This window comes from Ochotona curzoniae, unplaced genomic scaffold (genome assembly GCF_017591425.1).
Source record: "Ochotona curzoniae isolate NIBS_2020 unplaced genomic scaffold, NIBS_Ocur_1.0 contig_3622, whole genome shotgun sequence".
NCBI lineage: Eukaryota > Metazoa > Chordata > Mammalia > Lagomorpha > Ochotonidae > Ochotona > Ochotona curzoniae.
Genome location: NW_024465926.1, coordinates 14000275 through 14023523, shown reverse-complemented (window position 1 = coordinate 14023523; position 23249 = coordinate 14000275). Strand labels below are relative to the sequence as shown.

Sequence of the window (23249 nt, the reverse complement as noted above, 5' to 3'; positions counted from 1 at the left end):
ACTGGCAGCAACTCCCAGAGCTTGGCAGAACCCTGGCATAGATGCCAGGCACGGGGTGCCAAACACGGGGGTGGACATGGTGGGGGGGTTGCTGGGCCACACACAAACAAGGACCTTCACACACACAGGCAGGGCAATGTGTCTACGCCCACACTCTCTATTTCATTCCTTAGGGATTCAGCAGGGCAGGGACCACCCTGTCCTAGAGATTGCCTTCACAGCCACCCCAGGTATCCTCATCAGCCTGTCTCTTGGGGCTTAGAAGTAGGCTTCCCCTGTTCCTCTCACCCATAATTATGGAGGTGGACTTGTGCATCCACAAGGACTGGGTACTGGAGGGACTGCAAAAGCCCAGGTATCAGCTCCCAGCAAGCCAGGCCATTACCCTGCTCCTACAGTCTGGGTCCCAGGTGGGCTTGGAGGGTGTGAGCTACAGAGGTGTGGGCCAGGTGCTGTGGCATGTACACCAGGGAACCAGCGGCCAGGCCAAAATGGGTTGGTTCCTGGCAAGATGGCATCTGCAAAGAAGGTGGTGCATGGCGTCAGGTGTGTCTCCTGCGAGCAGCAACAGTGCAGCCCTGGGTACGCGGTGGGGGTGCAGGAGTGACTGCAGGTAGCCCCAGCGGGGATCACCCACCAACCTCTTTCCCTAAGTGGCCGGCGGTGAAGCGGCTCCCCCTGAAACAGCAACTTTGGGACTTTGTTCCGGCTTCTTCGAAAGCGGATCTGGTCGAGGGGCGGGGTAGGAGGGGAAAGGGTGAGGGGGGTGTGGGCACCTGCCTGGCGGTGGGGGGGGTGCCGGGAAAAGAAGTTAAGGGAAGCCCTGCCCCCGGTCCCGCCTCCGCCCCGCCCTCACGCCCCCTCCGCCCCTGGGGCTCTTTATAAGTCCGGCCGGAGGGCGAGCAGAGAAAGCGAGTATCCCACCCACCCCCAGGCTGGTGTTCCTCTGCAACCCTGCGCCGCTTGCCCCGGCCAGAGTCCCTCGCCTTGCTCCCTAGCCCGGTCCAGCCCGGTCACTATGGAGCTCTGGCTTTGGCCGTCGGGCGGCGCCTGGCTGCTCGTGGCTGCCCGCGCGGTGCTCCAGCTGCTGCGCTCAGACCTGCGTCTGGGCCGCCCGCTACTGGCTGTGTTGGCACTGCTGGCCGTGCTCGACTGGCTGTGCCAGCGCCTGCTACCCCCGCCAGCCGCACTCGCCGTGCTGGCCGCCACCGGCTGGATCGCATTGTCCCGCTTGGCGCGCCCGCCACGCCTGCCCGTGGCCACTCGCGCGGTGCTCATCACCGGTGAGTGCGCGGGGACTCCAGACTCCAGGGTGGGACTCGATTTCCCGAGGGAATCCCATAGCCACTGCCAAGGCGGCTTCCCCAGCATACCAGTGAGACTCCCCCCCACCCCCCCACCCCCCACCCCGTGCAAGAGAGAGAGCCAAGTGGGAATGGCTGGGCACCTCCCCAAGTCTGGGTTCACTACCTGCCGCTGCTGCCGAGAGAGTGTTGGAGGAAAGCAGGTGCACAGAGCAAATAGGTGGCTGAAAAAGGGTAGGGTGGGTGGGGGGAGGTTCCTGGAATTTAGGGGCTCACGCTGTGTGTACACCTCTGTAAGCAGCAGGCTTAAAGCATAGAACTGGGGCTCTGAAGGACTTGAGAGGGTTTGGGATGAGGAAGATGTCACTCCAACAGCCCCACGTGGGACACTATGCCCTGAGACCAGAGGTGGGACCTTGGATGGGGGACCACCCCCTCTCACTTGGCTGGGATCCCTTAAGAAAGCTGGAGGTCTTCAATAGGGAAGTTGGGCATCAGACTGTCCCTCAGGTCCAGCCAACACTCCCATGCCCGTCCCCTGGTCCCCTTACCCCCATAGCACAGAGCAAGCAGAGCTGAGAGTTGGCATCCAGCCCCCCTCCTCCATCCCTCCCTGACTACAGTGCCTAGGAAAGAAGTCCTGGAGGGCTGGGCTCAGGTTCCCTCACCCCTGGCTGAGCTGCCTTTGTCTGAAGCAGGGAATAAATCTGTCACCAAAAGAGTGGAAGGGGAAGGAGGACTAAGGCTTAGCCTGAAGCGGGGAGGGGGAGAAAGGCCAGGAGGCACTGGCTGCATTGCATGGGGGGATGCAAATGGTAGTCTAGCCTCTCTCCCAACCCCCATGGCTCTGGACAGGTGCTCTGAGCTTTGCCACCATCATTGTTTGGGGGTTGGGGACAGTGGGCAAACTGGCTTCTCAGAGCCCTGGGTCCAGTAGGGGGCCCTGCATGATCCTGAGGGACTGAGAATTTCCTTGAGCCCAGACTCAGCAAGAGTGGAAAGAGGAAGGATGTTTAAGGCACAAAGGATCAGAGAAGGGATAGCAAGCAGGCTAGTGAATGGGGAAGTTTAAGGCGGGAATAAGCATGGCCACGTAGAGGGCAGGTGGTAAATGGCCAGGCTGCAGGGGTGAGGCCAGGTTTCCTTGAGAGTAGACAAGGATGTCGGGTAAGGAGCCAGCATTCCCCGAGTCAGGGTTGACAGGAGGGTTCAGACTGTACAAGTTTAGGATTCAGTGTGAAGCCAGCATGCGGTGTGGGAGGAAGGAAAATTCTGCACAGGGACAGGTTCTGTTCCTAGGCTCTGCTCGAAATGGCAGGGAAGACCTCAGTAGGACCCAGGCCACCTGTAGGCACAGTGGCCCCACTCCGCAGTCCCCCGCTCCATCCTTCCAGGTCTCACTTCAGCCATTTGTGCTCTTGCTGCTGTTCCCGGCCTTGAGCCCCAGGGCAAGGGGAGAAGAGAGGTGCCTTCTGTGACCTGGGTTTCTCTACTTCTGGCTGCAAAGTCTTGGGGGAACAGGGCAAGGAGGGTGGCAAGAGTGAGCCTTGCCCAGTGCCTGGACATGCTGGGATTTCCTCTCCATCAACTGTGAGACAAATGGGTTGACTGGGTCCTGTCCCACTTGCCAAGTAGGCTGTGCTTTGTGCCCACCACCCACTCTGCCCCGAAGATACTCATAGCGGTAAAGGGGCACCTCTGGACTGGGAAGCGGGGAAGCCACAGGATTTAGGTCAGGGCTGAGTGGCTGCATACTTGTGAGTGTACACAAACAGACAAGAGGGTGTGTATGTGTGTGTGTGTGTTTGGGGGGGGGGTCGGTGTTGGGACCACAGGGCTGAAGCTCTGGGAGACTGTGAGGGGCCTGTTTGCTGTAGGAGGAAGCCAAGGCATGCAAACACACACACACACACACACACACACACACACACACCATACACTCCCCTCCCCCAGGTCAACTTGTTCTGGAAGCACACCCCTCAGCATGGGCTGGTGGGCTCTAGTCACACAAAACCCCCTGCCTAGTTTTGTTGTTGGCCTCTTCAGAGAGGGGGTGCTGAGCATCTGGAGGTGAGGAACCAGCAGGCCCACGGGGGGGGGGGGCTGGGTGAGCTACTACCTCCCTGGCCCTGCGGCTCCCCTGGCTGGCCACCCACAGAGCCAGGCTTGGAATGGGAACCATCTTCCCAGGACCAGGGCCCCCTGCCCCCAGCTCTGCTTGGTGCTTCTCTCTGCAGACCCAAGACAGGAAATCAAAAGTCTGCAAAAGTGGTAACTGACCCCAGGCCTCCATGGGCTGGGTGTGAGAAGGGATTTAAAGGCAGGTCTGTTCTGTTCTCCATCCATCATGGCCCCTGTCCTGGGAGCAAATCGTCTGCGGCTTAGAAAAATACCCGCACATTCCAAAGGCAGAGAGGTCAGAGGTGAGGCAGAAAGGGCCTGCAGCTTGCCTCAAGCCTGGAGTGACAGATGGGGTGGGCTGGGGGGCTGGGGGGCTGGAGGGCTGTCAGGCTGGGAAGGGGCCCCAGCGATGGGCTCTGAGCCCCGGGGCTGCCTCCTGAGGGCTGCAGTGAACCTTGGCCAGGTGTTCCCAGCACAGTGATCTTACCATTTTTTGCAAAGATTCATCTGGCTGGTGAGATTGAGAATGGATTGGGGGTGGCGTGGGTACAGGACAAGCAGGGATGGTTTTAGTGTTCAGGTGAAGGAAGAAGTCTAGGAAACAGGCTGCCGGAAAGGAAGGGAGGCTGTGATTTTTTTTTTAAATTTATTTATTTTATTGCAAAGTCAGATATACAGAAGGGAAGGTCTTCCATGCAATGATTCACTCCCCAAGTAACTGCAATGGCTGGTGCTGCACCGATCCAAAGCAAGGAGCCAGGAGCTCCTTTGGGTCTCCCATGCTGGTGCAGGGTCCAAAGGCCTTAGGCCATCTTCTACTGCGTTCCCAGGCCACAAGCAAGGAGCTGGATGGGAAGCAGGGCTACTGGGATTGGAACTGGCATCCATCTGGGATCCCGGCACGTTCAAGGCAAGGACTTTAGCTGCTAGGCCACAGCACTGGGCCCATGGCTGTGATGTTAATTGCCTACCTGGGAGCTGTGGTCCAATACCAGGCCTGATAGAAGGACTCAGGGATGAGGTTGGCTCTCAGGTTGACCTCATTTACAGCCCTAGCCTTACCTACTCTATGACAAGTGAGTGACTTTAAGGACCAACTTAGCATGATCAGGTCTCGCTTTTTCTGTGGGTCCCATGAACCCTGCTTGATGGCAAAGTTAAATGAAGTCAGAGTTGGTGCTCAAGGCTTAGCCAGAGGGGCAGACGAGCCAGACTGAGCATTAAGGAAGGAGTAAAGGCTGCTGGCTGTGTGTGGGTTGTGTGTCCAGGGGGCATGTCGACCCTGGTGTTATCTCAGGTTTGGCTGGACCACCATGAGAATTCACTGGCTCTCCTTCTCTGGCCAGGCTGTGATTCTGGTTTTGGCAAGGAGACAGCCAAGAAACTAGATGCCATGGGCTTCACGGTGCTGGCTACCGTGTTGGAGTTGAATGGGCCTGGTGCCCTAGAGCTGCGTGCCTGCTGTTCCTCTCGCCTGAAGCTGCTGCAGATGGACTTGACCAAGCCGGCAGACATCAGCAGGGTGCTGGAGTTCACCAAGGACCACACCACCAGCACAGGTCAGTGAGCACAGCTCCCTAAGGAGTGTGGCAGGTGGGCAGAGAGGGGCTGCCACTAACTGAGGTCTCCCTGCCCGGCTCTGTGCCCTCAGGTCTGTGGGGTCTAGTCAACAATGCAGGCCTCAATGACATAGTGGCAGATGTGGAGCTGTCTCCTGTAGCCACATTCCGTAACTGCATGGAGGTGAACTTTTTTGGTGCCCTTGAGCTGACTAAGGGCCTCCTGCCGCTGCTGCGTCGCTCCAGGGGTCGCATTGTGACCGTGGGCAGCCCTGCAGGTGAGTGCCCTACTTGGTTGCAAGGGGAAAAGCAGGGAGGGGATTCAGAGGGTCCCTGGCTGAGGCTGAGCCACCTCACCCCAATCTATTCGCAGGAGACATGCCCTATCCATGCTTGGCAGCCTACGGAACCTCCAAGGCAGCTATGGCACTGCTAATGGATGCATTCAGCTGTGAACTCCTTCCCTGGGGGGTCAAGGTTAGCATCATCCAACCTGGCTACTTCAAAACAGGTGAGGTGGGGACAGGATGGGAAACCAGAAATAAACACAGTCTTATGGGGTTGGGGTCAGATTGCGGGTAATGTGTGGCTTTAGCTGGACAATGGCCAGGGTGGAATAAACGTGCTCAGCTCTGCTTCTAGCTGAGGGAGAGCGCTCACCTTGCCACTCCTTCCCCAGAGTCTGTGAAAAATGTGAGCAACTGGGAACAACGCAAGCAACTGCTGTTGGCCACCATGTCCCAGGAGCTGCTGCAGGCCTACGGCGAGGACTACGTCGAGCACTTGCACGGGCAGTTCCTGCACTCGCTCCGCCTGGCGGTGCCTGACCTCAGCCCCGTGGTAGACGCCATCATTGACGCGCTGCTGGCGACTCGGCCACAACGCCGCTATTACCCAGGCCGTGGCCTGGGGCTCATGTATTTCATCCACTTCTACCTGCCAGAGAGCCTGCGGCGCCGCTTCCTGCAGTCATTCTTCATCAACCCCTGCCTGCCTCGTGCACTGCGGCCTGGCCAGCCTGGTGCTACCCCTACTCAGGACCCCAACCCCAATCCCACCCCAGACCCTTCCTTGGCAGGAGCTCGATGAGCTGCCCCAGCTTGGGAGGTCCTATGAGCCCTTGCCCTTGCCCTTCCCCTGGGCACGACAACTCCCTAGAGCCTGGTCTAAAGAACTCCAGTCCCGGCGAGGCTGTTTCTCAGTGAGCTGCTGGGTCCCCCTTCTGCTTCATGAGCCTGTGCAGCTGGTTTGGGGCACAATGCTCCCCGCTGCAGCTTCGAGATCCCGGCTGGATGGAGAGTAAGGTGTACAACTTCACTGGAGCCTTTGGCAGAACTCTGCCAACTGGCAACTCTGCAAACTAAGGGACAACTGGGTGGGCTGGGGACCTCCCTCAGGATTCTTTCTGGGCAACAGCGCCTCAGTGCTGCAATGGGAAAACTCCTACTATCTCTTGACTGGCTCAAGAATTAGGGCCCCAGTGCCCACCCCCTCCCAAGTCACAGGGATGCTGCCTTCCCTACTTGTCTGATGGCTACTTTTTAAATAAAGATACATTTTTATTTCTCCTACAATGAGGGAGATGGTGTGTTTGGGAAGGAAGACTGCCTGGCCACCTGCCTGACAAGGTGTGGCTGTGGGACAGAGGTTGGGAACTGCCTGGAGAATTGGCAGGGCTCTGCAGAGGGAGGAGGCAGAGCAGGATGGTGGTGGTTGAGGAGGGGGGCCCAGCGCTGTGTGTACTCAGACCTGGCTGGGCTCGCCTAGAAGATTCTGGTTCCCACCTTCTTGTCCTCTGCTGACCCCCAGCAAATTATTTATCCCTGGGTCTGGGTTTCACCATAATGAAGTGGGGGTAATAACCCTGATCATAGGCTAGGATTCCCAGGAGGAAAGCAAGGAGGCCTTCCTCCAGGCCAAGCCCAGCTACACGACCTGTCTCTGTGTCTAGCAAAGGTGCTTCTCCTCCACTGAGGCCCCTGGCTGGGAATCACACCTACCCACCACGGGAGCCGCAGAAGGCCTAGGCAGCAGACTAGATGAAGGTGGGGACATGGGAGAAGCTGGGGAATTCCGGGGCCCCAAAGAGATAGCAAGCAGTGGAGTAAGATAGGGCAGTTTTATTGTCTCAGAGGGGGGACAGAGCTGAGGGGGAGGGCTGCCGTCATCTCCCTTACGCCCTGAGGACACACCCACACTACCCTTCCCCTGGGCCTGCAGCTCTGGGAGTGACACCACACCCAGGGAGTCTCAGACTGGAGGAGGAACAGGAAAGTGACCATGTGATTCTCAACTATGCCAGCAGCTGTAAACATGGCGCTGAGGAATCCTCTACTCTGGGGGGGGGGGGGGGTGGTCCTTGGTCCATCCTTGGTCAGGAAAGAGGTACCCAGCCCTTGGCAGGGCTAAGATCAGTCTCGAAGCAGGGGCAGGTCTGGGGAGCTGGGTCGCCCTGGGACAATGTGCTGTCCCCTAGGTCAGCGGGTGGACCCTGGGCTTTGTCACAGCACACACAGACACACACATAGCACGCTGGGGAGCCCTAGATCAGAACGCTAGAAGATGGGGATGTAGTTGTCAATCTTGGCACGGTGGCGCTGGGCGATGCACTCGGCAATCCACACAATGTTACGACACTCTTGCTCCTTGAGCTTCACAAAGGCATAGAAGACGCCAAAGTGGAACTGGTTCAGGAAGGCCAATTTATTCAGCTTCACCTGTGGGCAGAGGCAGGTGAAGTATACAGGTGACATGGCCACACAGGCAAGCCTGATGCCATCTACTCTTCACTCTTCCCTTTAATGGGTAGCCCCTGCCAGAGCCCTGTACCCACCTCGTGCTCGAAGAATCGGTCCTCCAGGGTCTTGTCTCCAGGGTTGCTGCCTGCACCCTCAAAAAGCAGCTTGTATTCCTGCCGGGGCAGTGGTAGGAAGGGTGAGCGGGAGGGTGTTGTCAGGTGCTGCCCACATGCCCGCCCATCATCCCACCGGCCAGGCCACTTACTGGGTAGTAGTCGGCCACATTCTTGACCTGCTCATAGTCATCAGCCCGGGCCAACTGGGCCAGGCCCTCAGGGTAGAGCCGCCCACAGTGTGGGAAAAGCTTGGCTCGGTCCTCCTTGGACAGCTCGGTACCGAAGGAGTTGATGGTGATGATGAAGGCGCGGCGATCGGCTTCAAACTGTGGGGCCAGTGTGTGGGTGAGGAGAGAGACAGGAAGGGGAAGGAAGCTAGCAGTGTGTTCCCCCCATGCCAGGGCCAGTGGTAGCCAGCAAGTCGAAAGGTAGGCAGGCACTCACCTCCAGTATGGGGCACATGGCATCGGCAGTGGTCCCACCCAGAAGGGAGCAGAACTTGTAGAAGGACTCCAGGTAGGCCTGGGCAGAGAGCAGTGAACTTTGCTCAGTGACAGCAGGACCCTCAAAGGAGAGGGGAGTCTGCCTAGCCAGCTGCTTGCACTCATTCCCTCCCCAACTCCTTTCAAGGTAGGCTCTGGCCAAGGCAGCCCTTATGGCAAAGTCCCTGAAACATCCAGATTGCACCTGCTAGCCAAGCAGCAGCAGTCTGCCACCTCCCACCCTGCAGGGACAGAGCAGTTTGCTTCACGGTTAGCTTTGAGGCGCAGGAACCCAATCCCTTACCCCAGAGTGCCAGACTCAAAGGGACTTTTGTGTTCCCCCTTTTGATCTGCCTATCTCCCCTTCCCCTGCTCGTTCTGTGTACTGCCTCCTCCCCTCCCCCTTCCTCTCTAACCTGAGAAAACCAGGGGCCCATGGGCTAATGAAGGAAGGTCCCAGTGACAGCATGGACTGAATTCCCTTGGCCCCCAGATGTCTCTCACTTGACAGAACACATTCTCCCACCCCCAAGACAACCCCCAGGCATGACACAGCAGGAACCAAATTGTCAGGTTAGCTCCTCCTGAGGGATGGTTATTGCCTACTCCACGTCAGCCTCCTAGTGCTACGGCTGGAGACGTGGGCAGCCAGCGGGAACAAGAACTTCCTGCCTAGGCAAATTGGATCTGCTGGGCATGAGAAGAGGACAGGTCAGCCCAGGCCCCAGTTCTCTCCCAACACTTGCTCACAACATCAGCCACGTTTCCTTCCCCACACCTTGTCCAGGCCCAAGATGGTCTCACAGGCCCTGTTGGGAGCCCACTGCACTCAGAGCCATCAAAGTGACCAAAAAGCTGGCTGGGAAGTGGAGATGTGACTCGATGTCAGCCACTGTGATGCAGGAGGTGGCATCCCATGGGATCAAGTTTTTTTCTACAACCCTGGGGCAGATGGGCCCACAGGGGCTACTAACATCCACAGCAACAAGATGAGCCCTCAGAGTCCAATAGACCAGGCTGGGGATGACCAACAACACTGGGCAAACTCAGGAGAAGGCCTGAGGGTGACCACAGGGATCTCAGGAAGCCAAAGTCTAGGACAAGTCAGGGGATTGAAAGCCTGCATGGGGAAGGGAATCCCCAGGACTCAGAAAGTCCTGGGTGGGAGGGGACAGTGACAGCTGCTAACCTTGAGCCTGGTGAGGCTCCTCATTCCCTCTGGGAGTCTCCCAGTCACCTTCTTCCCTGTGGCCACCCAAACTCTGCCAAGGCCTGCCCCAGGGGTCTAGTTGGTACCTGTGGAGGAAGCCACCATCTAGGTCTTGGGCTCCATGCCCTGCAACTCACCCATTTGCTTAGCCTTGTGGTGCCAATCCCTAAAGGGGCCGATCCTAGGGTCAGGGAGGCCAGAGGTGACAGGTCCAGAGATCAAGGTCACCTCCCCACCCTATGCCCTGGAGTTTGCCAGCCCGCAGCCACATACTGGCTGCCTATGGTTCCCACCCACCAGGCAGCTGAGGGTCCACCTAATCTCCCATCTGTGGCCACTAGGCTGGGACATCGCCCACCAGGCAAGCAGTTCTGGCACAAGGCCTGCAGTGTTGGCTTGGTGTTTATAAACTGGTGCCTGGGCAGCCCTCGTCAGTGACTCCAGCTAGAACCAGTCAGGCCTGGTAAGGGTGTGGGTGAGGCTTTGGGGGGGGCAGCCGCACCCCTCACCCTGTCTCGGGGCAGGGAACCCGGCAATGGGCCAGCTGAGAGGGAGGGAGTACTAGGAGTGTGTGTGAGTGCACTCACTCGGCTGGCTGGCTGGCTGGCCTCCCGATACGCGAGGTGGATGAGAGCACTCGCTTTGGCAAACAGGCTAAACCACGTGTGATCCTGTGCATTGTTGGTGACATACTGTGTGGCTTAAGGCAACCGCCCCACTTATGTGAGTCTGGCTGGCCTACTTCCTGTGCTCCCAGGGCAATCCCAAGGATGCAAGGGGTGGATCACCTTCCTACTTTGGGTAATCTCATCTGTCCTCCCCATCATAGCCACCCAAGCCTCTCAGAGCACCCTCCGCTTTATTGCAAAGCTTTACTGCTGACCTTGTCCGCAAAATAAAGTTTGGACTTTTGGCCTGACGCGCTTCCCTCAGATCTCTAACTGTCCATCTGGAACCTGCACAGCCACAGCAGACCTCCTGGCCTGGGGTTGCTTGCCTGCCAGTACTATCAGTCTCTGGGCAGGCTCTCCCTTCCCCTACCACCCGGACTCCCACATGGTCTGGCCCTAGCCCCTATAGAAACAACGGCCCAGGCTTTGGCTATGGCTGAGCACCAGCCACCCAGCTCCATCTCCAATGGGAGAGGGGCTCCAAGACCCAAAAGACTGAGGCCCTCAGGGCTCAATCAGCAGGGCCCTGGGCCCAAGCTGTCCTCAAACCCCCTTCACAGCCTTCCCCAGCTGCTCTGTGGTCCTTGTCAGTCCATCAGCAGGTGGGACACCGCAGCTGAAACCCTCACTACAGCCAGAGCCTAATCTGTCCCACATGCCCCTAACTGGCTGCTGGTTCTTAACCTCTCTCGATCAGGGCAGTACAGACCCAGGAACCCCAAGTATATCCTCTCTATCCCCAGGAGTCAGTCAGCCTGTGCCACAAACTGGGGGAAGAGGAAGGTGGTTGGGAACCTGAAAGGGACATGAGGACCTGGCTACGCCTGGCTGGTTCCCGACCCCCCACCATCACTAAAACACCACTGCCTTCACTCAAGTGCTTGTCCTTGCTGGCCACAGCCCAGGGGAAGGAGGCCCAAGGGCTATGGCCTGGGTGGTGGCCCGTGACCCTCCTGGATGCTGGGGGAGTGGCCATCCAGGAGCCAGCTCTGACAAGCCAGGTGGTGGAACACCAGCCACTCCTGCTGATCTTATCAAAGTCTGCCGCGGGCGCCACAGGATGGAGAACCTGTTCCATGCAGCCTTCTACCCATCACGGGTTCACAGAGGGGAGAAACCCCTAGGATAGGAGCCTGGTGTGAGAACATCATCGAGTCCTAGTGCATGCCTCACATTCAATCATCACCCCAGAAGGTGCCCCCATAGCCTTCAACAGCCATACCCCAACGAGCGAAGCCCTCCCTGCCCCCCACCCCATCCAGCCGGTGCAGGCCACTACCTTGTACAGTGTATTGCGGATGATCTCAATATTCATCTCATCCAGGTCCTGTTCTGAGATGCAGTCCTGGAAGAAAGCCGCTGAGGAAGGAAGGCAAGGCGTGAGGCAGGTGGGGCAGGGGGCCTGGGCAAAAACCATGCTGGGCAAAGAGGACCCCTACTTAGGAGGCCTATGGGGCTGGGTATGGTGGGGGAGGGCACCCCCTGACTCACAGTCTAAGCTATTACCTTGGAAGTGACAGAGGCAATACTCGGCCACGCGCACTGACCTGAGTGTCTCCAGCCTCTTTGCTTCTAAAATTGATTTATAAAGGAAGCGGCCAGCCATAACATGATCTAATCAGCGCTGGGGCTGACCCAAGCTCAGACCATGCCAAAGACAGGCTTGCATAAGAGGCCATGACATTCTCCCTTCTCCAGGGGCAGCTGTGGATCTAGGGCCTGGTGCCCACTTTTCTACATCTCCCAGGAAGGCCTGGCAACCATGCTTGGAAAATCAGCCTCTTCCTCTGACAAAGAATAAGTTTGCCAGGTAGGTGGGCATGGACCAGGGACCTGGGAGGGAGCCCCTGTGGGGATGGAAGGAAAGACTACAGCAGGAATGAGCACGCCCCCATGAGGGTCTATAAACTCATTTAGAATGTCTCTTTTTCAGAAAAATGACGGGGGTGGGGGGAACCCCACAGAAGCTACAAGATATGACAAGTGTCTCAGCTACTGGGAGGGTCTACAGAGAACAAGGTGAGCAGGAAGCACACAGGTCTCTCCCACAGGACCTAGTGCAGCTCACATCCCTGTGGTATAACCTGGGTGGTATCCTGGGGTCCTGAGGCCTAGAACTCTGGAAGATTAGAGCATTTACTCTTACTCCTCTCAGGCCTTGATGCCTTCTCTTCAGCCTCCTGGGCAGGCAGGAGCCAGACCTGTTTTGGGGGAGCCGTGCCTAAGGTCCTCATTCCTTCCCTTGCTGGCCCTCCCATGTGAAGCCTGTTGCCTACTGGATGTGTCTGACCTGGCTGCTGCTCAGTGGAGGCACATGGAGCTGCTTGCTCCCTTCCTCAGGCTAATGGGGAGGCCACTGCACACCCCTGTGTGGGCTCCCATTTAGGGCCACAGTTTGTGAGGGCCCCATGACCCCCAAGGACCCAAGTTTCTCTTTCTCTTCCCTGAGTTTAGCCTTACTGGGCACTGAGAAACCAGCCAAGTGGTCTGGGTAGGCTCTGTGAGCAACCTACCTGGCCTGGCAGGAACACGAGGGAAGGGTGCAGAAGCAGCACGCAACAAGGTGAGGAGGAGAGGATGGGGGATCCAGAGGGCAAGAGCAGAGTATGCAGCAGTGGGCAGGTGTTTGGTGCCAGCTCAGGGTCCCCTCCTGGGGGCACGCGGGTGCTGCTGGCATGAACCCCACAACCCGCGTCCTGCTCCCGGCTCAGTGGCTCACCTAGGGGTGTGTCCACCAGAATGGCGTTGTAGAGCTCGGCAGGGGTCTGTGCAATGTTCACGGCTTCCATCTGTTCAAAGCTGCCAAGCGGGTGACACTTGGGCACAAGCTCGGCGATGGAGCGCTGGTGCAGCGTGCCCGTAATGAGCAGGATCACGTTGTCGATCATGTAGCTGTACCTATGGGACAACAGCAAGGCAGCCTGTCAGCACAGGACCCCAGGCCCAACAGTGTGCACCCATTTATGGCAGCTGCTCTCCTCTCAGCCCAAATTCTGTCTAAGTTCCTGACTAGTCGACTACTACACTACCACTACACAGGGAGCATGGGACAGGTACAGCCTCTCCCCTGTGGGCTGGGGAGAGGGTCACACCTCCCAAGAGGCTAGACAGTGCTATTCACCCCACAGTGTGGAGTGTTCTCACAGGAGCAGGGGGCTATGAGCACACACAGAGCAGGCAGCAGCTCAGTTCAGGGGTGGGTGTGGTCAGCAGCTTGAGATACAGGGACTGGCAAATCAGAGTGTGTTCTGCAAGAGGGAACAGTGTGTGCAAAGGCCTGCAGGCATGCAGTGAGTGATGGGAACATTCAAGGAACGGAGCCCTGTCAGGACCAGCAGGAGGAGAGAAAGGGCATGGCTCCTGGCACAGCGGGAGCAGGGGGGCATCTGGAGGCTGGGCATGGGCCAGGCTGAGTGTGCCAATTTCATGCTGAGCACGAGACATCCACGGACAGGATGTGAGCAGTCATATGGGGACAGAGAGACACAGGCAGGAAAAGCTGGTAAAGAAGGGAGGGAAGGCTGAGGAACAGGGTGGAGATAAGCTTCTCCAGAGAAGACCAGAGCAGGCGTCAGTGGGACGCCCCCTTGGAATGAGGTCCCAGGCCAGGCTGACCTGCACAACCATACTTCAAAGAGAGAACTGCCCTCTTCCTCGAGGGCCTGTGGCCAGGCCAGGCAACAGCCCAGGTCAGCCTGGATAACACCCAGAGACCTGGACAGGCAGGAGCCTGGGTTGAGGTCAGCCTCAGGCGAAGGCCTCCACCTGGGGGGCCTGCCAAAGCCAGCTCTGGAAGGTGCACGAGCAGCAGAGGAGGCTGTGGTGCTGAGCTAGGCTGGGCTGGGCAGACTGGGCAAGCGACAAGGTTCTGCCTGCAGCTGTGCCACTGAAGAGTAGGGGCAACGAGCTCTGTGTGGCCACCTACGGGGTGACAGAATAAAAAGGGGAAGCTAGGCTGGCAGTGGCTGTTCCCAGGCATAGGTCCCATGCTATCTTGTGGGTGAGCCCAAGCTGAGCCTCAGACCTGTGACAGGATCTTGCAATGCTCAGTATGAAGACTGCTCAGAGAAGATGCTGGTAGGGATGAGGGCAAGCAAGGCGGCGTCCCAGGGCCTGCGGGCTGACCACTGGGGATGTTCCCACAGGGTCCTCTGGCGAGGCAGCAGGACGGAGAGGCCCCAGCTCTTGTCCTGACTTGACCCCCACTCCCCTTGCAGGCTGTACACTCCCCCAGCTCCAACCCGGCCTGGCGCTCTGCTCTGACCTCTGCTCTCCTGGGCCCAGGGCCAGACAGCTGCCCTCTCTCCACCCTGTCTGGCTGGGTCAGCCACTAGATGTGGACTGAGAAGAGACAGGCCCCTCTTTCCAAACTGAGGGCCTCGGACAGGCTTAAACTGCAGCTGAAAGCCAAGAGACCCAAACGGTCAGCCTCCTGCTCTGGACCCCTTGGAGCTGGTAGAGTGAAGGAATCTTGGAGAGACACAGCTGCATGTCGAAGCCTCAAGCCCAGTCTGCATTCTGTCTATGCCGGGAAGCACAGTCTCTTACTGACCCTTACCGTCTCCAGCATATCACCGAGCCCGGGGTCCAGGTGACACCCAGTCCCCCCCCAACGCCCCACCCAGCCTACCATGTAGAGACCCTGCCCAGGAGCCTATATGCGCTCTTCACATTTTCACATCCTCTGGACTGGGAGAGGGAGAACAGCACTTTCTTGGGCCCACACTATCCAAGTGATCCCACAGCCACTGTCTGAGCAAATGAGACCCTGAGGTGCCCAGTGCCAGATCCTGTCACACGATAAGGGAAAGCTCCACATCCCCTAACCCCAACCCTGGCTACATATGTGCCGATCAAGTCGAGGACCCACATCTGGCTCTACGATCCCTGTCTGGTCTGGCCTTTTCAGAGCGAGTCCCACAGGACACTCTCCTCTTCTTGAGCTTCCCCCTCCCTGTGCTCACGACAAATGCTGTTTGGGTTGGGGATAGGATGGGGTCAGCGCCCGGGGAGGGGCCCTGGCACTCCCTAGGTCCTATCCTGGCTTTGGGGGAGAGTCTCGGGGGAAGATGCTGCCGGCTATCTTTGCTGCTGTCCCTCCAGTGATGTGGAACAGGCCAGCTCTGACTCATTTCTCAGCCCTGACAGATGCGCAAGTCAGTGGTAGCACCCCTTGGCTTCCCCGCCCTCTCCTGCTGACTCCTAGTTGTGCACCAAGAAAAATGCTGAACCAAGTCAGGGTCCCTAGTATCACGCCACCTCAGCCTTGTCCAAGGTCCTCTTAGTAACCTAGGGCTGGGTCAGCCCTGAACAAGCTTGTGTCAAGCTCAGCAACTCCCTGCCCCTGGTGCTGAGATCGCTGTGGCAGCGGCTGCTGCTGTTCTCCCTTGCCAGTTAGGGTCAGAATCCCTCCCTGGGGAAAGTGCCTGGCATTGATGCTGGCTCAGCTGCGTACCTATCTCCCAAGGCTAGGGCCTTCAGCAGGCAAGGAAATCCTCCTCTTTGCCTGGCTTCGGCAGCTGCCTCCCTGCCCCCAGAAAACCGCTCTACAATCCTTCCCCTCATTTGGCCTCAATAGGAGAGAATGAGGTTCCAGCTGGTCAGCGTCTCCCTCCAGGGGAAGACAGCTGGGGAGTGGATGGCCCACTGCCAGCTAGGCCAAAGAGGCCCCTGTGGGCTGGGGGCAGGGTGATTTGTATTCCTCTGCCCAGAGGCCCTCTTTTGCCTTGGGCCTTCAAAATTTATTTTGGGTCCTCAGAAATATCTGGATGCAATTTAGAAAGCCACTTCCTCCAAGAAGCCCTCAGAACCCTAGCATCAGTCCCTGTCCTTTCTGGCGCCCTCTGGTGTCACTGGATGGAATAGCAAGGTTTTTCAGCCCCTGGGTCAGCCTGACCCTGGTGAGGTTGCCAGGAAGCCAGTACCCCTACAGGCCTAGCAAATCAGCAGCTCCCAGCAGTGGTTCCCATGAACAGTTGGTAACAAGCACATTTGAGGTGACAAAGTTCTGTTGAAAGTGCAAGTGAACAGAAATGTCCACCATGGCCTCAACACAGTACCCCTCAAGCTTAGTTTTACTCTGTAACCAGTATGAGCAGTATGAGGTATGGCCAAACTGGCATGTGTAGGAATCGGGTTTGGGGTAGGCCTTGTTGAGGGGTTGCTCCAACTAAGCTGCAGTTCCCACTGATATGTGTGAGGGCTGGGTGTTTGGTAGGCAGGGTTAGGCTGGGTGGAAACATCCATTGGTTTGTATATCAGATGGGGTTGGGGACATAACTAACTGGGTGACTGCAATCACCAATGTATGTGTATGCTCATGTGGGTGATGGACTGAGCCAAACTCTGCACTGGCTGGCACACACAGGAGTCAGGTCTGGGGTCACCTCTGGCAAGGTTTCAATGGGAACTCCCCACAACTGGACCACTGGACTCAAAACTTCAACCATGGAGAAAATCACAGGATCTGTGGTCTGAACATTGAATGTATGTGTCAGAACTGGGCCTCCTTGCTGAAGCCTGGGCAGTAGACAGCATGCACAGATGTACATGGGGGACATGACAGCTCATTGAGGCCTATAGAGGACCTCTAGTTCCATGGCAGAGGATGGAGGGTAGAAAAAATTGGACAACTCCTGGGTCAAGCATTGACAGTGAGCATCTGGACCACTGGAGATTCTAAGGTAGATTGTGTAAGCCAATGGACTTTACAAGGATCTCCTCGACCTTGGAGCACTGAAATCAACAGTGTCTCAGAACTATCGAAAACACTTTAACAGTGCCCTTGGAACATGCTCCATATTGGGGACCCTAGGATGACATCAAGTGATGTTCCCTATTCCTAAAAAAAAAAAAAAAAAAAAAAGAAGAAGCAATTGTCTCGTCCATTTTCTCCCGTACCTCAACCCTTCCCACCCTAATCAGTGGTCCACATGGGCAGACATCCATCCTAACTATGTAAAAATAAAGTTTTTTTAAGTATGAGGTATGGCCCTCTTCTAAGGCAGTAGCCAGGTCCTGTGGAGGGATCAGCCACATACCCCAGAAACAGCGTGGTAGACAGAGAGCAGTGAAGGGCCAGGGTAGAGAGGTCCAGGGACACCTGAGACCCAACAGGGCCCAATGAGATACCATGTCCTGGGCAAGATGGTTGATACAGATGCTCCCTCCAGCAGAAGACAAACATGGATTCTGAGCTCACCCAGATGGTGCAGGCTACGCCCTGCCCAGGTTCTCCCAACAGGCAGCTGGGCTGCAGCCAAGTGCTGCCCACTAGGGAAGACCCCTCCACAGAGCACAAAGACGAGGGCCTCTGGAGCCCAGTTGGGACTTGTCAGGGACCAGGCTCCCTCCTCTGATAAGCAACTCCCAGTTTCTCTCCTGGGGTGCCTCTCCTGTAAGACATCATCATAGACTGCTGATATTCAGATCTTTCCTAAGGCTATTTAGGTCAAGTCATCCAGCAGCAGGTCAATGGCTAGGCCTGAAATCAGCCTTTGGGAGAGTGACATAGCAACATGATGCAGTCATAGCAGTAAGAGCATCAAGACTACACAGTTAAAGTCTGCCTTGGAGAACTGATCTTATCCAGGCTGCATGCCCCAAACCAGGCAGCTGCGTCCATTCCAGCCACCCATTCCCTCTCTACTCGACCCTGGAGTTGTCCAATACTGCGAAGCTGCCTCTGGCCCTGGTCCCCTCTCACTGCAGCTGCCCCCAGGTCTATTTGGGTGCTGTCTGCACCACCCATCTCTGCACCTACACCCATCTCTGCACCTACACCATCTCTTTATGTGTAGGCATCTTCCCCGACACTGGGGCTGCTCAAGAGCAGGCAGTGGTTACATGGCTTGGCTAAAGGCTAGTCAGCCTTGGCCAGCTTCTGTTTGCACATCTCAGCCATCCTGAGCCAACTCTGAAGAACATTAAAGAGGTCCTCTGAGAGATGGACCTGAGGTGATTTCTGTGGAATCCCTGACCTCTGTCCCTAGCTGGACCAACTGTGTCTGCATGGTAATGGCACTGTTGCCTCTAGTCTTTGCCCAGGATGGGCCACCACCTAGAAGAGTGCAATCTCGTGGGTTGATTCCATAGCTCTCTCTCTTTTTTTTTTCCTTTAATTATTTGCAAAGGTAAGACAGACAGAGAGAAAGAAAGGGAAAGAAAGAATTCCCTAAATGCCCACAACATCCAGGACTGAGCCAGGCCAAAGCCAAGAGTTGGAAGCTTCATCCAGATTTCCCACATGGGTGGCAGAGACCCAAGGACTTGAATCATCATGTGCTGTATCCTGGGCTGCACATGAGCAGAAAGCTGCATTGGAAGCAGAGGTGGGACTTGATCCCAGGCACTCTGATATGGGATGGAGTCATCCAGAACTGGAGCTCAATAGGTTTACCATGAGGCCCAGTCTGCTCTGGGCATTTCTAGAAGAGCTTTCTCTTTCCCAGCATGAGCAGCATACATGTAGAACTCCCTCTACCTAGAATGACCCCTCCTCCTCTACCAATTCTTCTCTTAATCATCTTTGTCTTCAGCCAACCAGCCCCCTCCTTAGGGAAGTTAGCTATGAGTGCCTAGCCTAGAGAGGGCCCCTGCGGAATTCTTCTCACACCCAGGAGGACCTGTTGGGGCAGAGCACAGCGAGGGAGGCAGGGGTTAAAACAGCACTGTCAGGAAGGGGGAGCTATTCCACGGGGTCACCTTGGCTAGGGCCTTGGGGTGGAGAAATAGGACCAGAAACTGCCTGGAAGGTCAAAGGATGTGGGCCAGGTGAGAGAACACATGCAGTTTAGTCCCCATGAGATGGACTTTTAACAAAAGAACTGTCAGAGATTTGAGATTGATCACAGGTTGATGGGAAGAATCTGGAAGGGAAGGTGGGCTACCCAGACAGGAGTGCAGCCTAATTGGCCATTCAGAATCCAGGGAGGAGGAGGAAGGGACTCAGGGCATAAAAGGATCCAAGAGAGAAGGAGGCTGCTTCTACCATTGGCACAGGGTCCGGGGGGCGGGGCACAGACACAGGCCTGGGAGGTAAGTTGGCTTCTATCTGTGGAGGAGGACATGGGCCATCTGCCCAGAGACAGGGCTGGGGGCAGGGAGGGCGTTCAGACAGAGAGGTGGCCTTCCCAGCCTTGCCTGGGGGCTGCAGATGCTGAGGAGGGAGAGCAAGAGGCCACAGGTGGGGACACACCAAGGCTAGTAGAACGGGGAGCATGATCTTCTGGCAGCAGTGGGACACCGCCCCCCACCGGCACCGCTTCAGTGGCCGGCTTCCCCAGCTTTGCTTTTGGCAGTGGAAGTGGGGGGAGGCGACTCCAGGATGGAGGTTGCTGGGATTCCTCCAGGGCTGGGGGGCTGCCAGCCGGGCGGGTCTCCGAGTCGGGCGGCCAAGTGAACTGCGGATGTTGGCAGAGGAGTGCTTGAATGATGGACCGGGGAACCTCAGCTGGGGAGAGCTGGAAATGAAGACACAGAGGCAGCAGGGGAGGAAGCAGGGCCCAATGTCCTGCTGAGGCCGGAACCCGTGTCCCACGAGGGACTGAGCGATGGGCTGGAGGGCCTGAAGGCTGTGGGTAGAGTGGGGGGTGCCTGATTCAGCAATTTCAGGGGTGGAGCTATTCCAGATGGTGACATGTCCTTGGGCAGCTATCAGTGGGGGTGGCTGAAGCAGAGCAGAGGCACAGAGGCACAAAGGCGCAGAGGAGTGGGTCACGGAATGAGCAGCCACAGCTCAGACGGAGGGACACGTGGCTGCTGAGCTCCTCCCGAGAGTGAGGGCAGGAGTGAGAGGACAGGAGGCCTACAAGCTACATTCACCCATGAATGGAAGGGGCGGGGAAGCTGTGGATTTAGAGAGCCTGCCACAAGCTAACACTTGGCTGCCTAAAGCACAGCCGGTGCCTGCAGCCAACCTCGAGCAAAGAGCTGGCGGCCGCTGGGCCTCAGTCACGCTCAGAGGCCTCTCCAGTTTCATGGCCCGGCAGGCTGAGACCAAGTTGGGCCAGGGGTTAGATGCACAGTCTGGGGACCAGGGAGTGGACAGGAGGGTGGGGAACACAGAGCAGGAGGGATGGCAGATGTCCCCTGACCACTGGCATAGGGTCAGGGCTTCTCTGGCCAGCCTAGCTGGCAAGGCTGGAACTTTCACCAGGAAGCTGAGGAGCCTTGTACAAACAAACTGCAGGTGAAGGTTGGGCTCCAACAATAAATGGACTGCTTCCTGGTATGTCCTTGGTCCTGGCTTTGGGGCAGGGGACACACGGGCCCATGTCAGTGTTGCTGTGTAACACTGGTGTGGCAGCATACAACACAACCAATCTCTGACGCCCTGTCTGAAGGGAATCCATGACTGAGACCAGGGTAGTATGAGTGTGGGCCCAGCTGGTCAATAGGGAGGACCTGGGGGAAAGAAGCCTGTGGCCAACAGAATGTCTGGATGTCAATGTGGCCACTCAAGTTCCAGGGTTCCTTGTGGATACTCCAGCCTGTGGCGCCTGCCTGGGAATGGAGCCCTCCAGATATAGACCCCACTTAAGAAAATGCCTGCTTTTGGGCCCGGCGCGGTGGCGCAAGTGGTTAAAGGTCCTCGCCTTGCACGCCCGGGATCCCATATGGGCGCCGGTTCTAATCCCGGGAGCCCCGCTTCCCTTCCAGCTCCCTGCCTGTGGCCTGGGAAAGCAGTCGAGGACAGCCCAAAGCTTTGGGACCCTGCACCCGCGTGGGAGACCCGGAAGAGGCTCCTGGCTTCGGATCGGCATAGCATCAGCCGTTGCGCTCACTTGGGGAGTGAATCATCGGATGGAAGATCTTCCTCTCTGTCTCTCCTCTCTGTATATCCGCCTTTCCAATAAAAATAATAATAATAAAAAAATAAATCTTAAAAAAAAAAAAAGAAAATGCCTGCTTTTGTCTGAGGGAAGGAATCAAGTCAGACAGCTAGCTACCCGATTCTGGAGGGACAAGTGGGGCAGGTATACCAGGTCCCAAAGGGCAAAGTGATAGTGCCATACTTGGGGAATAGAGAAAACTGGACAACGCCCCCAGAAGAATGTGGCGAAATGCTTTCCCATGCCACCTCAGTCTCTGTGGTGCAGACACACTCAGAAGCTAGCCATTTATTAGGCCTCTTCCCACTATGTGGGCAGCAACCTAGCTGGGCCCATGTCTTTAGCTACCAGGCCCTAATTAATGGCTCCACGGACATACCTGCAGGGCCTCCCCCACTTCCCCAGACCCATGTGGCATACACACTGCCCAGGCCCCACACCCTCTCCCAACCTACATATTTCAGGGTTCTCTTCTCCACTCAGCTTCTCCAGGAGTCTAAGGTAGGCAAAGCTGCCCCAAAGAGCCGTGATGGGGAAACTGGGATAGCCCAGGGTCCCAAGCTGGGGGCCTTCCCCTCTGAGCTCCGGGGGCTTGGGCCAGCATTGGAAGAGAAGCAGCTGGGCATTCAGGACCCCTTACCCCTGCCTGCAATCTCCCCACAATCCAGGGTAGTGGTCAGAATGGAGAGAGATTAAGGCTCAGGCCAGACCGAACCACAGGACATGAATGGGTCATCCCAGGTTCAGTCCATCCCTTGACCCCTGACCCTGACATAGGGCTGGGGTCCTACACAGTGGTCATTATGGATGTTACAGGGTGAGAAACGGGGCTCCTCAGGTATAGGACAAGGGCTCCCTCCTAGTCCTGTCATGTGGCACACTCTCAACCATACAGCACAACCCCAAGGTTGCTGGTGACCCCACTTCAGGGGTAGTAGTCCAAAGCTGTCCAAATAACCTGTCCACATGGCCCAAGAGGACTCCGAGGGCAGTGCTGGATTGGCAGAACTATCATTGGCTCTAACGGTCTACAGGCACAAAAGGCAGCTGGTCTAAGACACTCACGTGATGAAGTCCAGAAAGCTGGCAAGTGGCTCATAGGCGTGGTTCCTCATGTGGCGGAACTCCACCACCATCTTCTCCTTGAGCCGGTCATCGATGACTGACACTGTCAGAGGTGATGCCTCGTTGGCCAGGAAGTTGCCATAGTCTGTGCTCTGCAGGTGCAACTTCAAGTCTGAAACCCAACAGTGGGAGGGTGAGGACTGGTCTTGCTAAGTCTCCCCTGAAGTCCCGAGGCCCCATCCCCATTCTAGGTCCCGCCTCTCCCCTGCAGCTCTGCCTCACATCTATTACCCTGATCTCCATCTCCCCATGACCCACAGTGGGGTCATGCTAAGGCTCTGGAGTGACTCAGATCTCTGGGCTGCAAGAAAAGCACCCAGGATCCAAGTCTAACTCTGAATCAAACAACTGTGCTTGGAAATGACAAGGAAGCTCATACAAGGTCCCATTTACAACCCACAGCCTTTGAGGGCTTTCTACATGCAAGATCAGCCCTAACCTAAGGCACAATACAACACAGATACTGCCCTCGAGGGCCTCAGGAGCAAGCCACAGACCTCAAGCCTATACAAGGAATATGAAATAAAGGAGACGCCATGGGAATAGAAAGGCAAGGGCAGCAGAACAGGCTGGAGATGAGGTCCTGCTATGTTGGGCACCACAACAAAGGAACAGCTGGTAGGCCTGTGTAAGTGAAAGGGCTCTGAAGGACAAATGAGTGGCATGAAGGGGAAAGGAGGCTGGCAGTAAGGATTGGGCTGTCCTTAGGAGTGGCTAGAGGTAGGCAGGACAACCGTAGGGGTTTTCCTATGACACTGTAGGATGGGTTGAGGGAAAAGGCTATGCAAGACAGAGTAGAAGGACCCTGGGGAAGTGGGAACCTTGCCACAACTTAGCACTTTCCCAGTTTTCATCCTTGACTTGGTCTCCTAGTCTATCTTCCACACAGCAGAGATCTTTTGCTTTGTTTAAAAGACTGATCTATTTATTTGAAAGGCCGGGTTACAACAGAGGAGAGACAGAATGAGCAAGCAACCTTCCATCCACTGTCTAGCTCCCTAAATGACCACAATGGTCAGGGCTAAGACAAGCAGAAGCCAGGCTGCCTGGAACTTCATCTGGGTCTCCCATGTAGGTGGCAGGGGCCCAGG

The 23249-nt window shown here is 56.8% G+C and overlaps 2 protein-coding genes across 2 annotated transcripts in view; one reads left to right on the top strand and one right to left on the bottom strand.

Moving 5' to 3' along the window:
• The first annotated feature begins 1018 nt into the window (after positions 1-1018).
• Positions 1019-6162, top strand: LOC121158002 (corticosteroid 11-beta-dehydrogenase isozyme 2). The gene is made up of 5 exons (XM_040982540.1): positions 1019-1283; positions 4772-4984; positions 5077-5262; positions 5358-5495; positions 5664-6162. The coding sequence occupies exons 1-5, from the start codon at positions 1019-1021 to the stop codon at positions 6071-6073; spliced, it is 1212 nt and encodes a 403-aa protein (XP_040838474.1). The 3' UTR covers positions 6074-6162.
• A 927-nt stretch (positions 6163-7089) lies between these two features.
• Positions 7090-23249, bottom strand: part of LOC121158001 (V-type proton ATPase subunit d 1) — a 34945-nt gene continuing 18785 nt past the window's right edge. Inside the window, exons 2-8 of the mRNA XM_040982538.1 lie at positions 22099-22270; positions 12921-13099; positions 11481-11560; positions 8283-8360; positions 7988-8164; positions 7818-7895; positions 7090-7701 (exon numbers count right to left, since the gene is read on the bottom strand). Of these exons, the coding sequence (XP_040838472.1) occupies positions 7540-7701; positions 7818-7895; positions 7988-8164; positions 8283-8360; positions 11481-11560; positions 12921-13099; positions 22099-22270 (926 nt within the window). The 3' untranslated portion in view covers positions 7090-7539. The remainder of the gene's footprint in view (positions 7702-7817; positions 7896-7987; positions 8165-8282; positions 8361-11480; positions 11561-12920; positions 13100-22098; positions 22271-23249) is intronic.

Bases quoted from the DNA above. Each gene is read 5' to 3' on its own strand.
- LOC121158002 (XM_040982540.1), top strand. From the start codon at position 1,019: ATGGAGCTCTGGCTTTGGCCGTCGGGCGGCGCCTGGCTGCTCGTGGCT. The intron at 1,284-4,771 runs GTGAGTGCGCGG...TTCTCTGGCCAG, and splicing joins TCGCGCGGTGCTCATCACCG to GCTGTGATTCTGGTTTTGGC. The intron at 4,985-5,076 runs GTCAGTGAGCAC...CTGTGCCCTCAG, and splicing joins GGACCACACCACCAGCACAG to GTCTGTGGGGTCTAGTCAAC.